The sequence below is a fragment of the Monodon monoceros genome, unplaced genomic scaffold (assembly GCF_005190385.1).
Source record: "Monodon monoceros isolate NGI ecotype Baffin Bay Population unplaced genomic scaffold, NGI_Narwhal_1 Super_Scaffold_9, whole genome shotgun sequence".
Taxonomy (NCBI): Eukaryota; Metazoa; Chordata; class Mammalia; order Artiodactyla; family Monodontidae; genus Monodon; species Monodon monoceros.
In genome coordinates, this window is record NW_021703786.1 from 19,396,446 (window position 1) to 19,415,966 (window position 19,521).

The 19,521-nt window shown below is 59.4% G+C and overlaps 2 protein-coding genes across 7 annotated transcripts in view; one reads left to right on the forward strand and one right to left on the reverse strand.

The window, feature by feature from the left end:
- The first annotated feature begins 1,452 nt into the window (after positions 1-1,452).
- G6PC3 (glucose-6-phosphatase catalytic subunit 3) lies at positions 1,453-5,872 on the forward strand. Of its 2 annotated transcripts, XM_029212597.1 has the most exons (6): positions 1,453-1,922; positions 3,812-3,918; positions 4,235-4,325; positions 4,523-4,641; positions 4,825-4,966; positions 5,201-5,872. In XM_029212597.1, exons 1-6 carry the CDS (start codon positions 1,705-1,707, stop codon positions 5,562-5,564), a joined length of 1,041 nt encoding a protein of 346 aa, XP_029068430.1. In that variant the 5' UTR covers positions 1,453-1,704; the 3' UTR covers positions 5,565-5,872. The 2 variants fall into 2 exon arrangements, with proteins under 2 accessions (XP_029068430.1, XP_029068431.1); XM_029212598.1 differs by lacking the exon at positions 4,523-4,641 and having other exon boundaries at positions 1,605-1,922; positions 5,201-5,454.
- A 404-nt stretch (positions 5,873-6,276) lies between these two features.
- The window catches only part of HDAC5 (histone deacetylase 5), a 36,457-nt gene continuing 23,212 nt past the window's right edge, over positions 6,277-19,521 (reverse strand). For 3 of the 5 annotated variants that reach the window (XM_029212519.1, XM_029212518.1, XM_029212520.1), the window contains 24 exons: positions 18,799-19,058; positions 18,556-18,700; positions 18,331-18,445; positions 17,918-18,048; positions 17,634-17,780; positions 17,432-17,544; positions 17,009-17,140; positions 16,566-16,788; positions 15,402-15,613; positions 14,831-15,148; positions 13,885-14,050; positions 12,907-13,040; positions 12,405-12,525; positions 11,909-11,958; positions 11,659-11,766; positions 11,233-11,288; positions 11,008-11,095; positions 9,963-10,082; positions 9,613-9,710; positions 9,322-9,440; positions 8,717-8,850; positions 8,363-8,447; positions 8,054-8,219; positions 7,923-7,962 (listed from right to left, as the gene is read on the reverse strand). In XM_029212519.1, the coding sequence (XP_029068352.1) occupies positions 7,923-7,962; positions 8,054-8,219; positions 8,363-8,447; positions 8,717-8,850; positions 9,322-9,440; positions 9,613-9,710; positions 9,963-10,082; positions 11,008-11,095; positions 11,233-11,288; positions 11,659-11,766; positions 11,909-11,958; positions 12,405-12,525; positions 12,907-13,040; positions 13,885-14,050; positions 14,831-15,148; positions 15,402-15,613; positions 16,566-16,788; positions 17,009-17,140; positions 17,432-17,544; positions 17,634-17,780; positions 17,918-18,048; positions 18,331-18,445; positions 18,556-18,700; positions 18,799-19,058 (3,281 nt within the window). Of the gene's footprint in view, positions 7,963-8,049; positions 8,220-8,362; positions 8,448-8,716; positions 8,851-9,321; positions 9,441-9,612; positions 9,711-9,962; positions 10,083-11,007; positions 11,096-11,232; positions 11,289-11,658; positions 11,767-11,908; positions 11,959-12,404; positions 12,526-12,906; positions 13,041-13,884; positions 14,051-14,830; positions 15,149-15,401; positions 15,614-16,565; positions 16,789-17,008; positions 17,141-17,431; positions 17,545-17,633; positions 17,781-17,917; positions 18,049-18,330; positions 18,446-18,555; positions 18,701-18,798; positions 19,059-19,521 lie in introns of those variants that run through there. The other 2 variants (XM_029212517.1, XM_029212516.1) reach the window with 2 other exon arrangements.

Genomic DNA, 19,521 nt, shown 5'->3' on the forward strand with positions numbered 1-19,521 from the left:
AGAGAGGGAGGCAAAGGGCCAGTCCTGGCACTACTTAACCTGAACATGTTTCAAAAGTGTTTCCTTGCCTTGCAAGAGACATCAACTTCCTAAAGTTGGGCCCATATTAGTACAATCATTGTAATAGAAATAAACATACTGCTCCCTCATACTTGGGTTTTTCCAGAGAACTTTCACATCTACCCCATAACAAGTCATACATAACTGCCACTCCACCTTTTATATAACATTGTGATTATAGGTTCTCATGAATGACTGCCAGGCACTGTAAGGAAAAGCTTCCTGGAAGAAGTGGAAAAATCTGAGACCTGAAAGACAAGCAGGGAAAGAGTGGCCACGTTCTAAGCAGAGGTAACTGCAGACGTCAGGACCCCTAAAAGGAGAGAGCTTGGTGATTTCAGGGAGCATAAAGTAGCTCAGAAATATCATGAAACAGAATGTGGGACTGGGCTGGTAAAGGTTGTCTTGGCTAGAGGCCAAGCAAACTTTCAAAGACTAAGAAAATTTAGGCTTTTTCCTTGGGGCAATTGAAAAACATTTAGCAAGGGAGCAAAATGAGATTTGTATCCAGCTTCCTTTCCCCACACCCTTTTAATTAGTGAAATTAATCTCTTTCCAAGAAGAACCCAAATTTACATTCTCATTTTTACCCCTCAAAAACTCTCCAAGAACAAAGTTGCTTGAGGTAGGAAGGAACCACTTCACCAGTCTCCTCCCACCTCACCTCTGCCTCTAGGCAAGACCTCACCTAGAATTGCTGAGATTTCTATTTTCTGTGTGTTCCTCCAAGGGATTATTCCAATTTTTGTCGTGGGTGTGTGCCTCTCCTCTTCCTTTACCAACCCAGCTACTATCTCGTGGTTTATCTGCCCAGCGGGGTTTTGGAAGGCAAGATGACAAGATGACGAAAGGAGAGGGGCAAGGCAAGCACAGAACCGGGAGGAAGGGTGATTTAGACTGTGCTATGCGTAACAACTGTCAAGCCGTTAGGGATGACCCCTCAAAATCAAGAGGCTGATCTGTCAGCCTCCAAATCAACAGCAGAGGAATTCAAGCAGGAGAGTCTTGGGCTGGGGGAGGAAGGCGTGTACCGATTAGCCAGCTGTGTGTGCAAACGTAGGGGCCCGCTTCAGCACCAACCAGGGATGCCTGGCTCCCCGGAGCAGGGGTTGTCCCTAGCCTTCTCTCCAAGAGATCTCGAAATATTTTTGGAGGGTAGCTGTACTGGAGGAGAAAGGTCTGGTCTGGAAGGAATCCTGGCCCGGGATATTACATATCCATCTTCACAGAAGTAAAGGAGGGACCCTGGACGCACCGCCGACCCTCAGGTTAGTCTGTCCGATGACCCGGAACAGCAGCTGGAGCCGCCTCTACGCCCTCTGCCCACGTGCCGGCAATAGCAGCCACGTGGGGCTCTGCGGAAACGCCTTCGAAGAGATTTGTCCCCTGCGCTGCCCAGTAGAGAGGGAGGCCCGGGAAGAGCGCAGGAGGAGGAAACGGTACCGGCAGGAGGCCTGGCTCGCGCGAGCCTGAGGCTGCAGGGGGCGGGGCAGGAGGCGGGGCTTTCCCGGCCACCAACAGGGGGCGGGGCCTCGGATCCGAAGGGTGGGCTTTGGAGGGCTGTGAGGAGCTGCTTCCTGGTCGCCTGGACTCCTCGGCTTCCGCCTTAGCTCAAACCCTGGCCGGGCCGGCCCCGGGGTCAACATGGAGTCCACGCTGGGCGCGGGCATCGCGATGGCCGAGGCGCTGCAGAACCAGCTGCCCTGGTTGGAGAACGTGTGGCTCTGGGTCACCTTTCTGGGCGACCCCAAGAGCCTCTTTCTGTTCTACTTCCCCGTGGCTTACTACGCCTCTCGCCGGGTGGGCATCGCAGTGCTCTGGATCAGCCTCATCACCGAGTGGCTCAACCTCGTCTTCAAGTGGTGAGACAGCGAAGCCCTCCCGCGTCCTGGTCCCCCACCCCCAAAGGCCCTGAGCCCTGTGCAGTCCTTGATCTCTCTCGTCAGCTGCCTCAAAGGCCTGGCTTCCCACCCCCACCCCCCCGACAGTGAACCCATGGCCTTAAGACCTCCCACCCCTACCCCGTGGCCACTGACTTTTCCCCTATGAGCATCTTTGTGCATCTTGGACCTCAGAGTCCCCATCCTAATCATTAAACTGGTGTTTAACGGGCCTGATCAGAGAAATCACCTAAGGGGGCGTATTTAAAATGCAAATACCCCATTCCACCTCACACAGACAGATTTTGAAACTCCAGGGGAGGGGCTGGGAATCTGTATTTTAACAGGCATCTGTGGTGACTTAAGTAGCAGAAAGTCCTGCTTCTCAACTCACTCTTTGATTCATTTATTCATTCGTTTATTTGACATAGTTTTTAAGAAGCATGCTTTGTGCCAGGCTTCACACTAGTGGCTAAGGACAGAAAAGGCTTGCAGATTAAGGTGTGGTCCCCCAGACCATGGCCAGCAGCATAAGGAGCATTTGAAAACTTGCTAGAAATGCAGAATCTCAGGCCCCACGCCAGAGCTACTGAATCAGAATCTGCATTTTTAGCAAGGACCCCAGGCGATTTGTGTGCACAGTAAATTTCAAAAAGCACTGGGCTAAAGCATTGCCTTCCGGGGAACACTTTCTCTTCTCCCTTTTCCCCTTCATTCACTAGTAGGCTCTGCACACAGACTTAGAAGCCAGGAACCCCAGGCAAGTGGGTGGGGCCCTTGGGGTGTATCTCTTTGTGCCACCTGTTCTCTCTTGGGTGCAGAAGGGAGCATACTTTCCGCCGGGCATGCAGCTGCACCTCCCCTCACCCCTCACCACTGTCTCTGTTGCCAGATTGCCAGCCTGGGGGAGGGAAGGGAGGTTCATAGGAGACACTTGAATGGATGGGCTGGAATGACTTGCTGAAAAACAAAATACCTTCCCTTCCACTCTTCTCAGCCAGGGCTTCATCCCTGCTGTAAACGGAAAGCAATTGTCTGATCATTTCCTTCCTACTGAATTGCTCTTTGCTTTGTGCTCTCCTTCCTCAGAGTCTGTATAAGCCTTCCTCTCTAGTCCTGTTTCCCTAAGACCACCCCCTTGGGTAGACACTCTTAATGCCCCCCACATGGCAGAGCCCCTATTCATTTCCTAAGTATGTGTTGAGCATCTGGTGCATGATCCAGGCTCACTTTTTGGCAGGGAGAGGCAAGTCCCTTCCACACCTCCCTCCCCAGCACTTGGCTTCCTGCCGGCATCTCTTCTGCTCTCCCACCTTTTCTCTTTCTGGCCACAGCAGCCTCTGCAGTGTGTTTCCCAGGGTCCAGTGAAGCACCTGGCTAAGCCAGTGGATTTTGAATTTTTTTGTCTTCCTTATTCTCTCTCAGCCTCTTTGTCCATTCCCCACTCCCATTTTCAAAGACCAGAGGCTTACCTAAGTAACTCAGGCTGGAATTTGGGAAATGGAGAGAGGAGAAGCAGGAGGGTCAGTGAGGGTCTGGGGAGGGAGGGCATGGGGCAGGTCCTGGGCTCTCTATAGATGGCAAGAGCAGAGCCGGCCCTGTAGCGGGAGGGCTAAGGATGGGACTTCTGAGCATCTCAGAGCACACACACGCACACACCACAATCTCTTGCCTCCTTATCACTTTAAAAAAAATAGCATGCTTTCTCCTGTTCCAAGGTAAAAAACCCTGGCAAGGCAATGGCACAGAATTGGACACCCTTTCTGACTCCAGCCTGTAAGCCCTCCAGAGTACTCCAGGTGTCCTGCCTCAGCCCCCGTTCCCCTGGCTGTGTGTGCGTGTAATGGCATCTTGCATCTGTTCTCTTCTAGGTTTCTGTTTGGAGATAGGCCCTTTTGGTGGGTCCATGAGTCTGGGTACTACAGCCAGGCTCCAGCCCAGGTTCACCAGTTCCCCTCTTCTTGTGAAACTGGTCCAGGTGAGAAGCCTCAAACTTCCCTCTCCCAATGTGGTTAGGGTTCAGTGAGTGTTTGGTCGTACTTTTCAGCTGGGGCAACCTAATCAGAGGCCCAGCCTCTCAGTTACTGGGCCAGAGAACAAAGAAACCCAGGGAAGACCATGTTGAATTATAGGAGAAGAGCACCCGTGCCGCTTCAGGGCAGAGGGAGCTAAGGGTCAGTGCTGGAGGAAGGCTCTCCCCTCGGCCACGGGGAGGCAGCTGGGTTGAGCAATCACCAGGGGCACCTGGGTTCCACCAGCATCCTCTCACCACAAGCTTCTGAATCCCCTGGCAGGCAGCCCTTCCGGACACTGTATGATCACAGGAGCAGCCCTTTGGCCCATAATGACGGCCATCTCTTCCCAAGTGGCCACTCGGACCCACAGGTACACCTTGGCATTGCCCACCAACGGGGGCAGAGGTTATGGTACCCTGGACCCAAAAGACCCAGCAGCAGGGCAGCCTGGGAGCTGGAGTTCTGCAGACGCCGGGGCATCTGGTCAAACTGTGAGGTGCCTGGGTGCTGAGGGAAGCCCAGCTGTGCGTGGACACCTCCTGAACCATTTGCCTCTCTTCTTTTTAGCCGCTGGGTGAGGGTGATACCTAGCTTGGCTTATTGCACCTTCCTGCTGGCGGTCGGCTTGTCCCGGGTCTTCCTCTTAGCACATTTCCCTCACCAGGTGTTGGCTGGCCTAATAACTGGTGAGCAACTGGGGCAACAGGGTGGACCCAGAGGGTGCCGTTGGCAGTGGGAGGACCAGTGTATGATCTTCCCATTGTACAGCCAACCCCAAGGGCCCCCTTCTCCTGCCAAACTACCCTGCGGCTCGGGGTGGGGGTCGTATCCCCAAACTCCTTGAAGCTGCTGTCACCCCACTTCCCTAGGTGCTGCCCTGGGCTGGCTGATGACCCCCCGGGTGCCCGCGGAGCGGGAGCTAAGCTTCTACGGGTTGACCTCACTGGCCCTCTTGCTGGGTGCCAGCCTCATCTATTGGACGCTCTTTACACTGGGCCTGGATCTTTCTTGGTAAGTCCTGCTTTGAAGCTTGGGCAAGTTGGGGTCTGTCCTGCCTCACCTATACCTGGCCTGGTGGGTCTCTGGTTGGTTGTAGCTAAAACGGGACACATTAGCTGTTCACAAACATTGAGTCTCCTGGGGTCACGGCAGAACATGGCGGTAGGCCCCAAAGGGGTGGAGAGCCGTCAGCCCTCTAGGACCCAGGGGAATCTCTCTCCTGGCAAAGACTCTCGCTCCCTACAGGTCCATCAACCTAGCCTCTAAGTGGTGTGAACGGCCTGAGTGGGTGCACTTGGACAGCCGGCCCTTTGCCTCTCTGAGCCGCGACTCAGGGGCCGCCCTGGGTCTGGGCATCGCCCTTCACTCCCCCTGCTATGCCCAGGTGCGGCGGGCATACCTGGGACATGGCCAGAAGCTAGCCTGCCTTGTGTTGGCCATGGGGCTGCTGGGCCCCCTGGACTGGCTGGGCTACCCCCCTCAGATCAGCCTTTTCTACATCTTCAATTTCCTCAAGCACACCCTCTGGCCATGCCTGGTCCTGGCCCTCGTGCCCTGGCTGGTGCACACATTCAGTGCCCAGGAAGCACCACCCATCCGCTCTTCCTGACTCTAGGTGCCTCCTACTGCCACTTTCCCTCTCACAAAGCCCACACACTCCGTGACCTCCACACTCCGGGGAGGCAGCCCCGTCCCCTTCCAGCCCCCAACAGGCCCTGCTCATGGTGAATTTTCTACTTCTCCCACCACCTGGTCTCAGCCCCAAAGAAGGGCCTTCTCTCTCCCAGGAAGGCTGGTCCTCCTCCTGCCTTCCCTCCCATGTCCCCAAAGGGCAAAGGCAACAGTGAGACCAGTGGGTTCCTGTAACACTGTGAGGGGCTCAGAGCAGCCCCAATAAAGCCCTTCCACACCTCTGGACTCCTCTCTTGACTCTGTGCACATCTCCACTGGACTTGCCCGTGCGGCTGCAGGTGGAACCCTTGCCAGGCCACCTGTTCTGCACCCGCTTCAACCCTGTGCCCCCAGAGACTGAGAGTCAAAAGGAACAGGGAGACCTTCAGCCCGGGCCCTCTCCCCACCATCACCACGTAGGCCACACAGAGGTTCCAGGAGATGCTGTGGCTACGTTCAGTGAAACCTTGTTCTTAACCCACAGGACAGAGATCCCACTCCCTCCCACCCCAGCCTCTTGTTTCCTAAATTGGCTAGTCCAGGGGCTGGAGAAAAGTAGTGTTTTTTTGGCCAGGAGGGGGAATGAGACCCTCAACTCCATTTGAGAGCCCAGAGAACAGAGACATTGGCCCCAGAAGGCACTGCCAGAAACAAGTTTATTTACACAAGGACACACAGTGTAACAGGTTACACAATACTTAACTGAAATCCATGTCCAAGGAGACAAAGCAAGGAGTGGGTTTACATGAGAACCAGACCGGCCGTGGGGAGAGGGAGGGTAAGCGGCCCGGAGCTGGGGCTCAGCATGGGGAGGCCTGGTACCCTGGGCCCAGCCCCATCCCCATCCCCCAGGAGGATCTAGAACACACTAACAACACACAAGACACAAGCGCACAATGAACCAATGGTGGTGGGACTCCTGCCCCTCCCCTGGCTCCCTCAACCCTGCTCAGGCCCCTGTTAGGATAATAAATATGTAAACAGATTGGTGGAGCCCTGGGGACGGGAGGAAAGAAAGTATATGCGGTGTTGGGGAGAAGGAGGGAGTAAGACTCAGCCCCCTAGGAGCTGCTTCCCATCTTTGGTTTCCCACAGGCTGGAGGGCATTCGCTAGAAGCCTTGTGGGCTCCTAGCCCTGGAAGCAAGAAGGCTAGCAGGGCTTCTGGGAAAGAGAAAGGGCAGTGCCCAGCCCCATCCTGGTCTTAGTTCCCTTGGGCTGGTGGCCCACAAAGGAAGCCCAGGAGGAAGGCAAGCTACAGCTGAGGGCAGACTCCTGAGTTCTGGCCCTGCCCCTTCTAGAACTCCCACTCACCATCCCCAGGCTTCAAAGCCAAAGGCCCCAGGAGAGAGGTGGGCCACTGACCCTTCTGCTTGCAGCGTGCTGGATGGCTGGGGAAATCTGGTCCTGAACAGCAGGGGGGCTCTCACCAGCCTGGAGCCCCCCTGCAGGGACCACCTTCTCCCCGCTCCCCAGACTGTGCCAGCAGAGGGGCAGGGAGGCCGACAGAGTAAGAGGGAGAGCAGGCCCGGTTCTGCGCCTCCTCTTGGCCCCTCAGAACCCAGGAGTGCAGCTCCAAACCTCCCCCCACGCTTTCACCCTCTCCAGCCCCTGAGAAGGGGAAATAGGCCCTGAGGAGGGTAAGGCAAGACAGCCCTGCCCACGGACCTCAGGCCCACGTCCGACAGCACAAAGCTTTCCTTCGGCGCTGAGGCCAGGAGAAAGGAGGAGGAGAGAGGGGTCTGTGTGGAGATGGTGAGGACACTGGGGGAAAAGAGTGAGAATCGCAGGGCGGGAGCCCACCTCCCCTCCACTCTACATCTTAAGACTGTAGAGGGACCCTCCGGATCCTCCCCTGGGGCTGGAGAGGGGAGGAGGGTGAAATTAAGGCATTTCCCCCTAAGTCAGCTGAAGCCAAGGCACCAAACTTACTGTTCCCTCCTCACTCAGGGGGACCCCAGAACCGGAAGGTGCTATCTGGGCCCCAGGCCCACCTTGAGCTGGCCCAAGCTCCAAGGGGGACAAAGACAGAATGCAGGAAGTGGGTGTGCGAAACAACGTGAGGGAAGGGCTGGAAAGGGTACCCCTGGCCCTACAGAGGGTGCAAACTTCTAGAGCTGAGACATGGGCCACGGGGGGCGGGGGAAAGGGGGGGCCTGAGGCAGCTAAGAGGAGCAGGAGGGGCGAGGCTGAGAGACCCACACGGCAGACGTTGTTGAATGTGTGACTTTTTGTTTTTTAATAGAAAAAATAAACAAAATCACAATGAAGAAGCCCAGAGGGGTGGGGGCCAGGGCGTCACAGGGCAGGTTCCTGCTCCATGGGCTCCTCTGCTGGCCTGTGGGCACAAGAACAGGGAAGGGCACTGAAGCACTGTGGGGTGGGGGGGAGCAGTCTGGGCGAGGGCAGGGAGGTGGGGGGCACCTCACCTGGGGCTGTGCTCCCGGCCTGCAGCAGCCTGGGCCTGCTCGGCCCCCACCGACAGCAAGGCCATGGCACTCACAGTCTCAGCCTCCTCTGTCTCACCGGCCTGGGCCTCCCGCAGGGAACGGCCTAGACCAGCAGCGAACCTCTGCACACAGCTCCAGTGTTTGCCTGTGGATGAGGGATGGGCCGGGGGTCAGGGAGAGCCAGAAACCCCCAAACGTACGGCCACCCCCAGCCCTAGCCCTGGCGTCACGCAAGCTCCGCCCCCTTGGCAAGCTGGGCCCTGAGTCCCTCTGCCTGTGCCCACGCACTCTGGATCTCGATGACTTTCTCTAGCGTGGCCACTGCGTTGACGTTGGGCTTTTGTTGCAAGACTGCCTCGTCCAAGGGCTGCAGCTGGCAGGGGAAAGAAGAGAAGGCTTAGAGTGGCTGCCCCTCTAACCATCCCGCCGTTCAGCCCCATGACAGGGGCAAGCATAGCCTTTCCGGGGAAACCTCTATTTAGAAAGCCTTCCCTTTCCTGGTCACCACCTGTCCTCAGGAATCAGGAAAACCTCCCCAAGGGCCCTCGGTGCTGCCTGACCCAGGAAAGGGACCCTCCCTCGCTGGCCCCTTCCCCCTGGCCTACTGGCCCACCTCCCCCAGTCCCGCCGTGCACCCCTCACCTCCACGCTGAGCAGAGCGGAGACACAGGCCTCAGAGGCATCACAGATGGCGGTCAAGTCATGGCCTCCCTCGAGGGCCAGCACCACCCGGCCCCCTGCCAGCGCCATCAGCTGCCTGGTCAAGTGGCCGAAACCTTCAGGGACGCGTGAAGGGGGGGAGAGGAGACGCTTAAAGAAAAACTCAATCCAGGAGCAAGTCAGGAAGGAGAGAAAGGAGACGAGATGGGACAAACAGCACCGAAGAAGACGGTGGATTTAAACCCAAATCGATATCCATAATAAAACTCAGTGTCAGTGCACTAAATGCTCCATAAAACACAAAACGTAAGAGGCTAAAAAGATCCAATTACGCGTCTCCTAAGGAGCACCGTGAAAAACCACCACTGAAACATGAGGGATCAGCGAGCTCCATCCCTACAACTCCTGGAGGAGATGCTCCCCCCCCACCTGCTTGCCCCTCAAGGCCAGGGTTGGCAGAGGGAGAGTGGGAGGATGCTGCCAGGATGATTCCAAGTCTTAGACCTGCCTTCAACCCTCCTCCCAACCTCCCACTCGACCCCATCTTCACTGCTCCATAGCCTCCCTCGATCCCCCCACAGGCTCACATCTGGCGGTGACAGAGTAGCCACCCAGCGGAGACAGGTGTCCCTCGACAGCATCAAACCCGGCGGAGACCAGGACCACGTCAGGTGAGAACTCGTGGGCAATGGGCATCACCACTGTCCTGCAAAGGGAGGGCCCAAGCTGACCCTGGCAGGTGGCTCAGCCAGGCCTCCCCAGGCTCTGCCCCCCACAGAGCCGACCCCCTCCACCCATGCGGAACTGAGTGCCTTCTGCCCCTCCCATGGCAGGGCCCGGGGGTTCCCACCCCTCCCTCGGCTCTTCTCAGTCCCCACCTGAAGGCCGTTAGGTACTCCACGTCTCCGATGGGGGGATCCACACCTCCCGTCCATGCCACGTTCACATTGTACCCCACGCCCGGCCCTCCGCCAACCTGGCAGCATGGTGGGGGAGGGGTTACTCTCACTGCCTGGGGATCCCAGACGTTGCCCCGCCCTCAGCCCTGCCTCCAGCCCTCACTCCACTGACCTCTGTTCTGCATGGAGGGGCAGTTGGCTGGCGTGGTCCTCCCACTAGGAGCCCAGACTCCCCAGGTACCAGCACCACCACGGGCCTCCATGGCTCCCTGCCAGGTCCCATTCTGCTATCTCCCCGAGGGCCCCACGTTTGAGCCCAGGAGCTGTACCTCTTCAGGAGCCCCAGAGCCCGGAAAGAAGTTCCCATTGTCATAGCGATGCAGGGAGATGTAGAGCACGGAGGGGTCGTTGTAGAATGCTTGCTGGGTGCCATTGCCGTGGTGAATGTCCTAGTGGGAAGGGGTGGGAGCATCAGGGAAGAGGCCCAGGGTCTGACCCAAAGGTCAAAATTCTGCTTGGCCCACCCCGACCCTGTGGTGGGCTCTGGGGGTGCAGCCCACCACTAGCTACAGGGCATCTGTGTTCTGTCCGCCACGGAATCACCCCACGCTTTTCTAACCAGGGTCTGCGGGCCGGGACATGGCACTGCACAGAGGAGACACAAAGCCAGGGGACGAATGTGGTGGATCTCCCTGCGAGCCCACTCAGCTCAGCAGTGTGGAGGGAAACAGTACGGCTAGTCAGGAATTGAAAGCAAACAGATGCATTCTGAAGGAGAACCCAACGTCATGAACTCTGAAGCCCAAGCTGGGCTTCGAAGAGATTAGATCCCTCCTTGCTGAGGCTTGCTCCTCACAGGGAGCGGTAGGGGCCTTTCCCTCTGCTGTGAGAGGCAGAGGCGGAGAAGCACAGCGTGGCAGCAGGAGCAGAAATGCCGGGGCCCACAGGCCTGATCTGAAACCCAGTACCCAACATCCTACGCTAAGTAACCTTGGTTGGGTAAGTCCCCCAACAGCCCAGTGTCTCTGTTTATCGAAATGGACATCCTACTACTTAGGAAGCAAGGCGGCCACGAAGCAGCACCACGTGTCTGGCACACAGTCAGGCCCCAGTCAACAGGGACTCCAGCAACGGCAGGAGCTGTCTCTACCACTCAAGGCAGAAAACCTCCTCGGCTGCTCAAGGCTGCGGGCTGGGGGCCAAGGTGGACCAGGGGCTAAAAGCATTTCGAGTCTCCACTAGTGAGGAGGGGGGCCCCATGGGACTGTGAAGGCTGGGCTAAGAGCCCCAGCACGGGCACCTGAGGACGAGGGCGTGGGGCTGGGGTGGAGGCTTCCTGAAGGCTGACCCTGGTCCCCCCAGCCGACTGCCTACCCAGTCCACGATGAGAACCTTGCCCACATTCAGCTTCTGCTGCAGGAGTTTGGTTGTGATGGCTACAGAGTTGAAAAAGCAGAATCCCCTGCGGGGGTGAGCGGAGAAGAGGGCAGGTCGTCAGCCTTAGTGGATGTTTGCTCACAGATACACGCGCATCAGCTCTGCTGAGAGGCAGATGGTGTGAGGGCAGTGGGTCTGGGGCAGGGCTGCGGTGGCACTCACATGGCTGTGGATTCCTCCGCGTGGTGTCCTGGGGGCCGGATGATGGCAAAACCATTCTGGAGAGGTACAGACGGAGGAACAGAAACAAGAGGCAGACAGGCGGGCAAGGTGGCCACGAAGTGGGTGGACACAGAAGGAGAGAAGCATAAGCCAGGACGAGAACATACGTCATAAGCATCAATCCCACAACCTTTAGGAAAGCCAGCCGAGGGCCACGTGAGACCCATGACAGCACAGACCTTAGTGCCTCTTGGTCATTCCCTCTTTACCCCTCACCCCCCAGCTGGCCTGGAGCTGGCACCTCCTCCCCACATCTGCACCTGAAGGTTGAGATTACAGAGGATGGTGCCTTACTGACAGGAAAGCCACAGCTGCCCCCATCACCCGCTCCTGAGGCAACAGGACCAAGGCCCCACACACACTCACCTTGAGCTCCCCCGTCGCCACCTTGAAAGCCAGCTCCACCAGGCAGCCCACCGCCATGCGCACGGCACTGGAGGAGTGCATCTCATTCCACACGGTGTCACTGTCTACCTGCGGGGGCAGGAGAGCAGGCTTCAGCGTGCCCCCTGCAGGGGGAGGGCGAGAATGGGGGTGCAGCTGTGGTGGGCAGGAAGGGAGGGGCTGGAGCTGGGAGCACCACCCACCCATCCCCACTGGCAGGTGCCCTACTCACCCCGATGCCCCCACAAGGCAGCATGGCGTACATCTTCTGGCTGATGGGGCCTGCAGGGAAGAGGAACAGAGCTACTCTGGAAGTTGCCTCGACTGCCGAAGCCGCAGGTTGGGGTGTGCAGAGGGCAGTAAACTCAGCCACAGAAGAAGAAGGCCAGGCCCCAGCACACGACAGGCCTCTGCAGCCCACGCCAGCTGGGAGATGTCTGTCCCCCGTCCCGGGGGGGGGGGGGGCATCCTACCTCTGGGGCAAATGGCAGGGAGAAAAAGGGGCCTGACAGGTTAGGGTGAAGGGCAAAGCCCATCACCAGGCCTGACCTGTCACCTCCCATCCTCCTGCACACATCCCACCAGCATGTTGTAGTCTGTGTGAATGGCGCCCTCTGGAGGCGTGCAATGTAGCAACTGCGCCCGCGGGAACCCACCTGCCTACCCCAGTCCCACCGGGGCAGAAGACCTGGCCTGGCCCACGCCCCCCCATCGGCCGGCCAGCTCACCGAGCAGCTTCTTGCTGTCCAGCTTCTGTCGGTTGAGGGGGCTGGTCCCATAGAGCAGGGTGTGGTATTCGGAGTGCACCGTCTGGATCTCGTCCAGCGTGGCTTTGCGACCCCGGATCCGCTGCCAGGGGAGAGCAGGAAGAGAGGCCGGTGAGAGGGATGGCACCGCAGGCTCAGCTCCCCCGAGGTCCAGCCCCTCTCTCTGCCCCACAGCCTGGGGCACATGGAGCCACTTTCTAGCCTCGGGAGATCAAAGGTTGTTGAGGAAGTATGCCCTGGTCCCCCAGGGACCCCAGTCCAGGACCCTCCCCCATTCAGCTGGAGATCATGGGGGAACCAGGCTACAAGGGATGGAACTGGCAGGTGCCTGCGGGGCCTGGCCCTGAAGTCAGGGGTTGAAGAGAGAATGAGGAAGAGACCCAGACAGAGGCTTCCCCGACAGGGGCAACACAAAGGCTTTCGCTGGGTTTGAGGTGGAAGCTGGAAGGAGGGGCTCCCTTACCTCACACTTGCTGAGCAGGCCTGTCTCCTGCAGCCGAGACCAGATGCTCTGGATCCGGCCAGCATGCTCAGGGTGCACGTGTGTGTTGCCGCACATGCACTGGTGCTTCAGCATGAACGTGTCATAGACCACACCTGGGCCAGAGACACACCTGTCAGCCAGCACTGCTCTGGGCCGTGTGACAGCCTGGCCCCCGCCATCCTCAGCAGAGCAGAGCTCACTGAGCTTTTCCCCAGCCCACCCTGGTCCCAGCACCTCCTCACAGGCACCCCAGCTGCCCTCCCACACACCTGCCCCTCTTCTTTTCATGAAATTCTTTTCCCCCATCACCGCCTGTCAAAAGCCTCCCTGCTCCTCGAGGCTCCAGCAGGCCGCCCTTGACACCCCCATCGGTTTTGACCTCATGGCACATCCTCCTTTCCCCCTCCTGTCACAGCCCCTGTGTGCTGCCCCTCTACCCCCCAACACACCCCACTGGTGAGTCGGGACCGTCCTCAAGCATCTGTGCCCCCTCAGAGCCCAGCACAGAGCAGTTTCACATGGAAGAGCCTTCTGGAATGGACTGAGGCCTCATATTTAACCTCACAGGGCAGAGAGGGAGCTAGAACAGCAGGACCAAGCTGAGACAGCGGGCTCCCTCCACCTAGGCCTCCAGGGCTTGTGTGGCGAGGGCACAAAACTGGTGGTCCCTCAGCAGTGGTGGGGTGGGCTCCTGAAAGAAGACGCTGCCCCAGTGGGCAGGGACACTCACCGCCCTCCCACCGAGGCAGAGGCTGCCATCACTACCACAGGTGGCTGTAGTGCGGAGGGAGGGGGCCAAGGCCTGTCTTCCCTCCCTTCGGGATGCTCTGAGGGGCCCTGGCCATCTCTGCGGGGCAGGGGCTGTATCTTATCTCTTCACGATGCCCAAGGCTGGATGCCATGCACAGGCCCCCTGGCAGACGATGTGAGGACAGCTCGTGCGGGCGCGGGGCTCACCTGTGGTGAAGAGGTGCTTGGTGGGCTGGTCCGGGGGGCTCCTCATGCCCCCAGGGGCAGCTGGTGAGGACTGGGTGCGGCCCAGGGCCTGATGAGGCACAGCGGCCAGGCTGAGGGGCGCCTGGTACACCTGCAGAGGCTGCAGCTGCTGGGCATCTGCAAACACCTGGGAAGGAGGAGAGTGGGAGGGAGCCTGGGTGAGGCTTAGTCTGAAATGGAAGTGAGGACAGGTGGCCTCCCAGGGGGTGGGGGCCTGAATCCAGCCCTTCTCTTCTGTATTGCCTCCTCCCCCCACCCTCCTCTCTCCAGGGACAGGAGACACTCCAGCCTTAGCCATCTTCATCTCCATCTCCGAGGAGATGGGGAGAGATGGGGGGGGGGGGGGACGACGGACGTGATGAGTCATGCTACCGGAGTAGCATTGAGGTAAGAGGCTGGGAGGGACGGGGGTGTGAGAGGGGGTGGGATGAGTCAGGCCCGGAGGGCTCAGCTGTGTCCGCAATGAATGGAGTGCGTGCTAGGCACCAGGGCAGACTGTAGTAACAGCGGGGGCGTGTGTGTACACACGCACGCAGAGACCGACGCACAACCGGCCCTACGCAGGCAGAAACGCAGATATACACAGACCACGTGCATGTGCACACGTGCGCGCACGGGCGCGCACACACACACACACACACACACACACACACACTGAAGCAGACAGGCGGGGGCAGTCACAGACGCAGGGAGGGGCTGGCAGACGGGGCACAGACAGCTCTGAGACTGACACAAGCAGCTCCCTCCCTTCCACAGCCCCTTGTCTCTTTCCTGCTCCCCTTTCACTCTTAAAAAGTTGTTCCTGCACAGCCTGGAAACTGCAGACGGGGGAGAGGGAAGGGTAAAGGTGGAAAGATAGCGGGGAGGACGCAGGGGTGGTGATCAAGGGCTGGGGCAGAGGGGGCACCTTTTTGTAACCAGCACTGGACTCCTCCAAGTCGGGCCCCTCCTCAGCACCACTCTCGCCCTCCTCATCCTTGACCTGGATGCAGTCCTCCTCCTCCTCCTCCTCCTCCTCCTCCTCCTCCTCTCCCTCCTCCTCCTCCTCCTCCTCTTCCTCCTCCTCCAGGTCTTCCTGTGTGCTCTCACTCTCCGTGGAGCCTTCTCGGGGTATGGCCAGGGCCCCCTCCCCCAGGAAGGCCTCCTGCTGCTCTGTCAGCTCCTCCTCTGTCTCCTCGGGGTGGGTGGTGGGCTGCCGTGGCAGCTCCCCAGTCTTGGTGAGGATCTAGGAGCAGAGCAAGGAGGCGCGTCAGCTGGGAGGGGGCGCAGCTGTGCAGCCTGTGGCCCAGGAGGTTCTATCCTTCCCTCCTCTCTCCCCGGCAGACAGCGGCCCAGCCCATACAGACCTTTGATGTGAATTAGAAAAAGGCAAGGCGGCTCCTCTGATGCAGCCTGGGGAGTGGCCCGGGTGTCGCCAGCCCGGCACCCTCTGTGTCCTGACCCCAGCACGGCCCGGATGTTTGCTCCTCCCGGCTCACCTTGCCCAGCTGCAGCTGCTGCTGCTTCTGCTTCTCTAGGAACTGCTGGTGCTGCTGCTGCATGACCAGCTGCTGCAGGGCCTGGGGGCTCTGGGGCAGCGGCGAGGACTGCGTGCGGCTCAGGGGCCGGTGCCGAGGGAGCTTGCCCACCGTCCGCATGCTGGTGGCCACGCGCTCACCCGTCACCAGCGGGGACTGCCCGTGGAGCGGCACTGTGGAGGTGGTGCGGGGAGGGAAGCAACCATCACTGTCAGGGCACCAGGCTCCCACTCCCATCCCGAGACTCTCCCGCTTCTGGAGCAGCGCCGCCTCCATACTCAGGAGAAACCCGCGAGGGGCCTGGAGCACCCTGCCCCCAAACCTGAACCCCATTCTTCCTCCTCCCCACAACTGAACAGTCTCGCAGCTCAGAGCCACCACCTCTGGCAAAACGTCCTGGATTCACTTACGAGCACGTATAGTCTCGGGCCCTCCGTGTGCATGAACAATGACTAGTTCTCCCCAACTGCAAGACCTCCCTGATCATGGACGTGGATCCCACCCAGCTGGGAAGCCTGGAGGCCAGGATCACGTGTCTTTTAAGCAGAACCTCTTCTGATGCCACCAGCTACTTATGGGCTGACTGTCCAATCCCATAGCTGCCAGACACACGTGACCACTGAGCACCTGAAACATGGCCTGTCTCAACTGAGATGTACTCTAAGTGTGAAATACGCACCAGATTTCAAAGACGGCATGAAACAAAGTAAAACATTTCATTCTAACGCTTCATATTACGCTCAGATGATAGTATCCTAGATACGCTGAGTTACGTATATGTTATTAAAACTAATTTCACCTGTTCCTTTTCACATTTTGTAACGTGGCCACTAGAACACTTTAAAGTACACATATGGCTTGTATTATATTTCTACTGGACAGCACTGCTCTGGAATGTGAGCTCCATTACGACGGCAGAGTTCGGGAACAGTGCCTGGCCGGCTGTAGGTACTCAATCACGTCTGTAGAATATGGAAGAAATCAATGATGCCGTGGAGGGGAGCTGTGACAGGGCTGGTGAGGATCCCTGGCTACTTCTCCCTGGCAGTTGGTCCTTCCCTGAGCCCTCAGAATGGGGGGGGAGGGCCTGACACCCCCTCCTCGGACAGCTGCCCACCCACTCACCAGCAATGAGGGCGGTCTGCTGCCGGGCCTGCTCCAGCAGTAGCACGTGCTGCAGCAGGGAGGCGTGCCCGTGGGCGCTGGTGTCGCCCTCCAGTGCCACGCCCAGCAGGCAGCCGGGGATAGAGGATGTGCTCATGAACTTGCCCGTCAGTGCACCACCCTGCCGCAGGGACTGGAGGGCCTGCCTCTCGGCCTCCTGCTGCGTCGAAAGCTTCGGGGAGGCCTGGGGAGAGGAGATGGAGATGAGGGAGGGGTTTATACTGCCCCCAGTCCTGCCGACTTTGGACCAGCATCCCTCACCTACCCTCTGCCCACCCCCAGCTCTGGGGGAGGGCCATCTGATCTCCATCAGGACCCTGGGAGGACAACAGCCCCAGCCGGGGACATCCAGGACCGAAGACCTCAACACCAGAGGGAGGACGGGGTACGTGCCCCGTACTTACGGTGAGGTGCGAGTTGGTGACAGTGACCGTGGCCTGCAGCCCTAGGGAGATGTTGGGCAGAGAGGGAGACGTGTAGAGGCTGAACTGGTTGGGGGAGCTGTCCAGAGGGAGGGCCCGGTGCTGGGGGAGCATCTGGGGAGCAGTTGGGAGAGACAAGCATGAGAGCAGGCCAAGGGGGGCCACCTGGGGCCAAGGCTGAGGGCTCTGAATGGCGCCCCGCTTCCTGCACCAAGCCCCACCTTGGGGGGGCTGAGAGATAAGAGCCATCCAGAGGCCCGTGGGACAGATCCCACTTCGGGGCAATAGGTCCCTCTAGCCTGTCCACGCAGGCAGAGGGTCCCTGCTGGGCACGCTCAGCCAGACAGACCGGACGGGACAGAAAGCAGCGCTGGCCCACCCGCCCAGCCCTTGGCAGGCCTGTACCTCGGTGGGGATGTTGGGGACTGAGCCAGTAAAGCCATTCTCGGCGATGGTGCTGTGGGAGCTGTTAGGAGAGCTGGGGCCGGAGCCTGGCGCGCTGTTGCACACGGCTGCCGCTATGGGAGAAGTGGCTGTCACCTGGGCCTGCTCGGAGCCACCCCCCACTCCCCGGCCCTCAGAACAGGGACAGGAGAGGAGCCCTTACCTCCAGGCCCGGCACCTGTGATCTCAACAGCTCTCTTCTTAAAGGTGCTAATGACAGTCCCGTCCTTGCGACGCAGGAGGGGACTGCTCCTCCGCTCGGCCACCTTCTGCTTTAGCCTCGAACGTACTTTTAAGTTGGGTTCGGAGGCTGGGGAGAAGGCAGCCGGGGCTCAGACACACGCACACAAACGGACACACCTGCGGCCTAGCCTGGCCCCTCCACATTCCCACCTCTGCCCACCCGCCCCCACCCATACCCTGGGAGGCCAGGTTGTACTCACTCACCTGTTTTGCGGAGGGGGAAGTCATCGCGGCTGTCGTAGGGCCCAAGCAAAGGCAGTTTGTAGGAGGGAGGCGTCCCAGGGGGGCCGCTCTGGGGAGGGGAACTCTGGTCCAAAGAAGCATGGTGGGCTCCCCTGCAGGGTGGAGGGAGGGGATGGAAACAGATGTAGGTTATCACCCAGGCAGCTGGACCGGCCACCAAGCAATCTACATTTATGAAACATCCACTGCATATGGGGACAGAAAATGGATCCTGGGGAGGGCAGCGAGGAGACAAACAGGGGTGGGAGTCTCGTCTCCTAGGAGAGATTACAGGGCCCCTATATGGCTTCAGGCCAGGAGCCCCTTGCCATCCTGCAGCCAAGCAGCCCCTGAGCAGGACACCTGTGCAACCCATGCCTGCCAAGGGCCATTACCAGCATTTGGGATGCTGTGGGAGGGAATGGTTGAGGCCGCCTGGTGTGGGCTCCTTTGACTTCGACAGGAGGAATTCCTGGAGCCTCAGCTTCACCTCAGTGCTGGCGATGGCACCTGCGGGACAGGGCACAGCTGACCCGGGAGCTTGGGGCCAGGTGCCCACAGCCGGGAGGCGTGGGGCGGGGCAGGAGTCCCAGCTGGCCCCGGGCGGCCCCAGGCCTTACTCTCTTTGCTCTTCTCCTTGTTTCGCAGGATGAGCAGCTGCTGCTCCAGCCGCTGCTTCTCCAGCTCCTCCTGCCGTTGCTGCTCCCGCTGCCGCTGCTGCTCCAGCTCCTGCTGCCTCTTGGCTGCCAGCATCTCCTGCTGCTGCTGCAGGGGCGCAGGGGGAGCGAGGCTGGGTGAGCCGGGTCCGGGCGGGGGTCAGAGGTCTGGGTGGCCCCCCCACCCCCGCGCCCTCCCTCGCTCACCTTGAGGTGCTTCTGCAGCTGGACCTCATGCTGCCGGGTCAGGTGGTCGTGCTGTTTCTGGAACTCAGCGAACAGGAGCTGCTTCTGCAGCTGCTGCTGCTGCTTGAGCGCCAGGAGCTCCTGTTGTAGCTGCTGCTCCCGCAGCGCGGGGTCCACGGGGCCTGCCAGCGCACCCCGCAGCTCCACGGGGCTGGGGCTGCCTCCTCCCCCGCCCCCCATGGAGCTGGGCATGGCTCCTGGCAGCACCGGCTTCACCTCCACTGCGGGGAGAAGAGACAGGAAGGGGTCAGTGGGCCATCCCAGACCCCACCGGGCCCTGGCTGCTATGCCTGGGGCCCCGCAAGCTACCAGGCAGGACTACTAGAGCCAAAGAGAATGGGGGAGGGGGGAGTCAAATCCCTCTGCTCTGTGGATACAACCTTCTGCCTTAATTAAATGAGATCGAAGCCATGAACTTCACTAAGAAAACGTGCAGGGCTTCCCTGGTGGCGCAGTGGTTAAGAATCCACCTGCCGATGCAGGGCACACGGGTTCGAGCCCTGGTCCGGGAAAATCCCACACGCCGCAGAGCAACTAAGCCCGTGCGCCACAACTACTGAAGCCCGCGTGCCTAGAGCCTGTGCTCCGCAACAAGAGAAGCCACCGCAATGAGAAGCCCACGCACTGCAATGAAGAGCAGCCCCTGCTCACCGCAACTAGAGAAAGCTCGCATGCAGCAACGAA

Excerpts from the sequence above, each read along its gene's own strand:
- G6PC3 (XM_029212597.1), top strand. The coding sequence starts at position 1,705 with ATGGAGTCCACGCTGGGCGCGGGCATCGCGATGGCCGAGGCGCTGCAG. Across the intron at positions 1,923-3,811 it reads CTCAACCTCGTCTTCAAGTG|GTTTCTGTTTGGAGATAGGC; the intron begins GTGAGACAGCGA and ends GTTCTCTTCTAG. Across the intron at positions 4,326-4,522 it reads GTGGCCACTCGGACCCACAG|CCGCTGGGTGAGGGTGATAC; the intron begins GTACACCTTGGC and ends TCTTCTTTTTAG.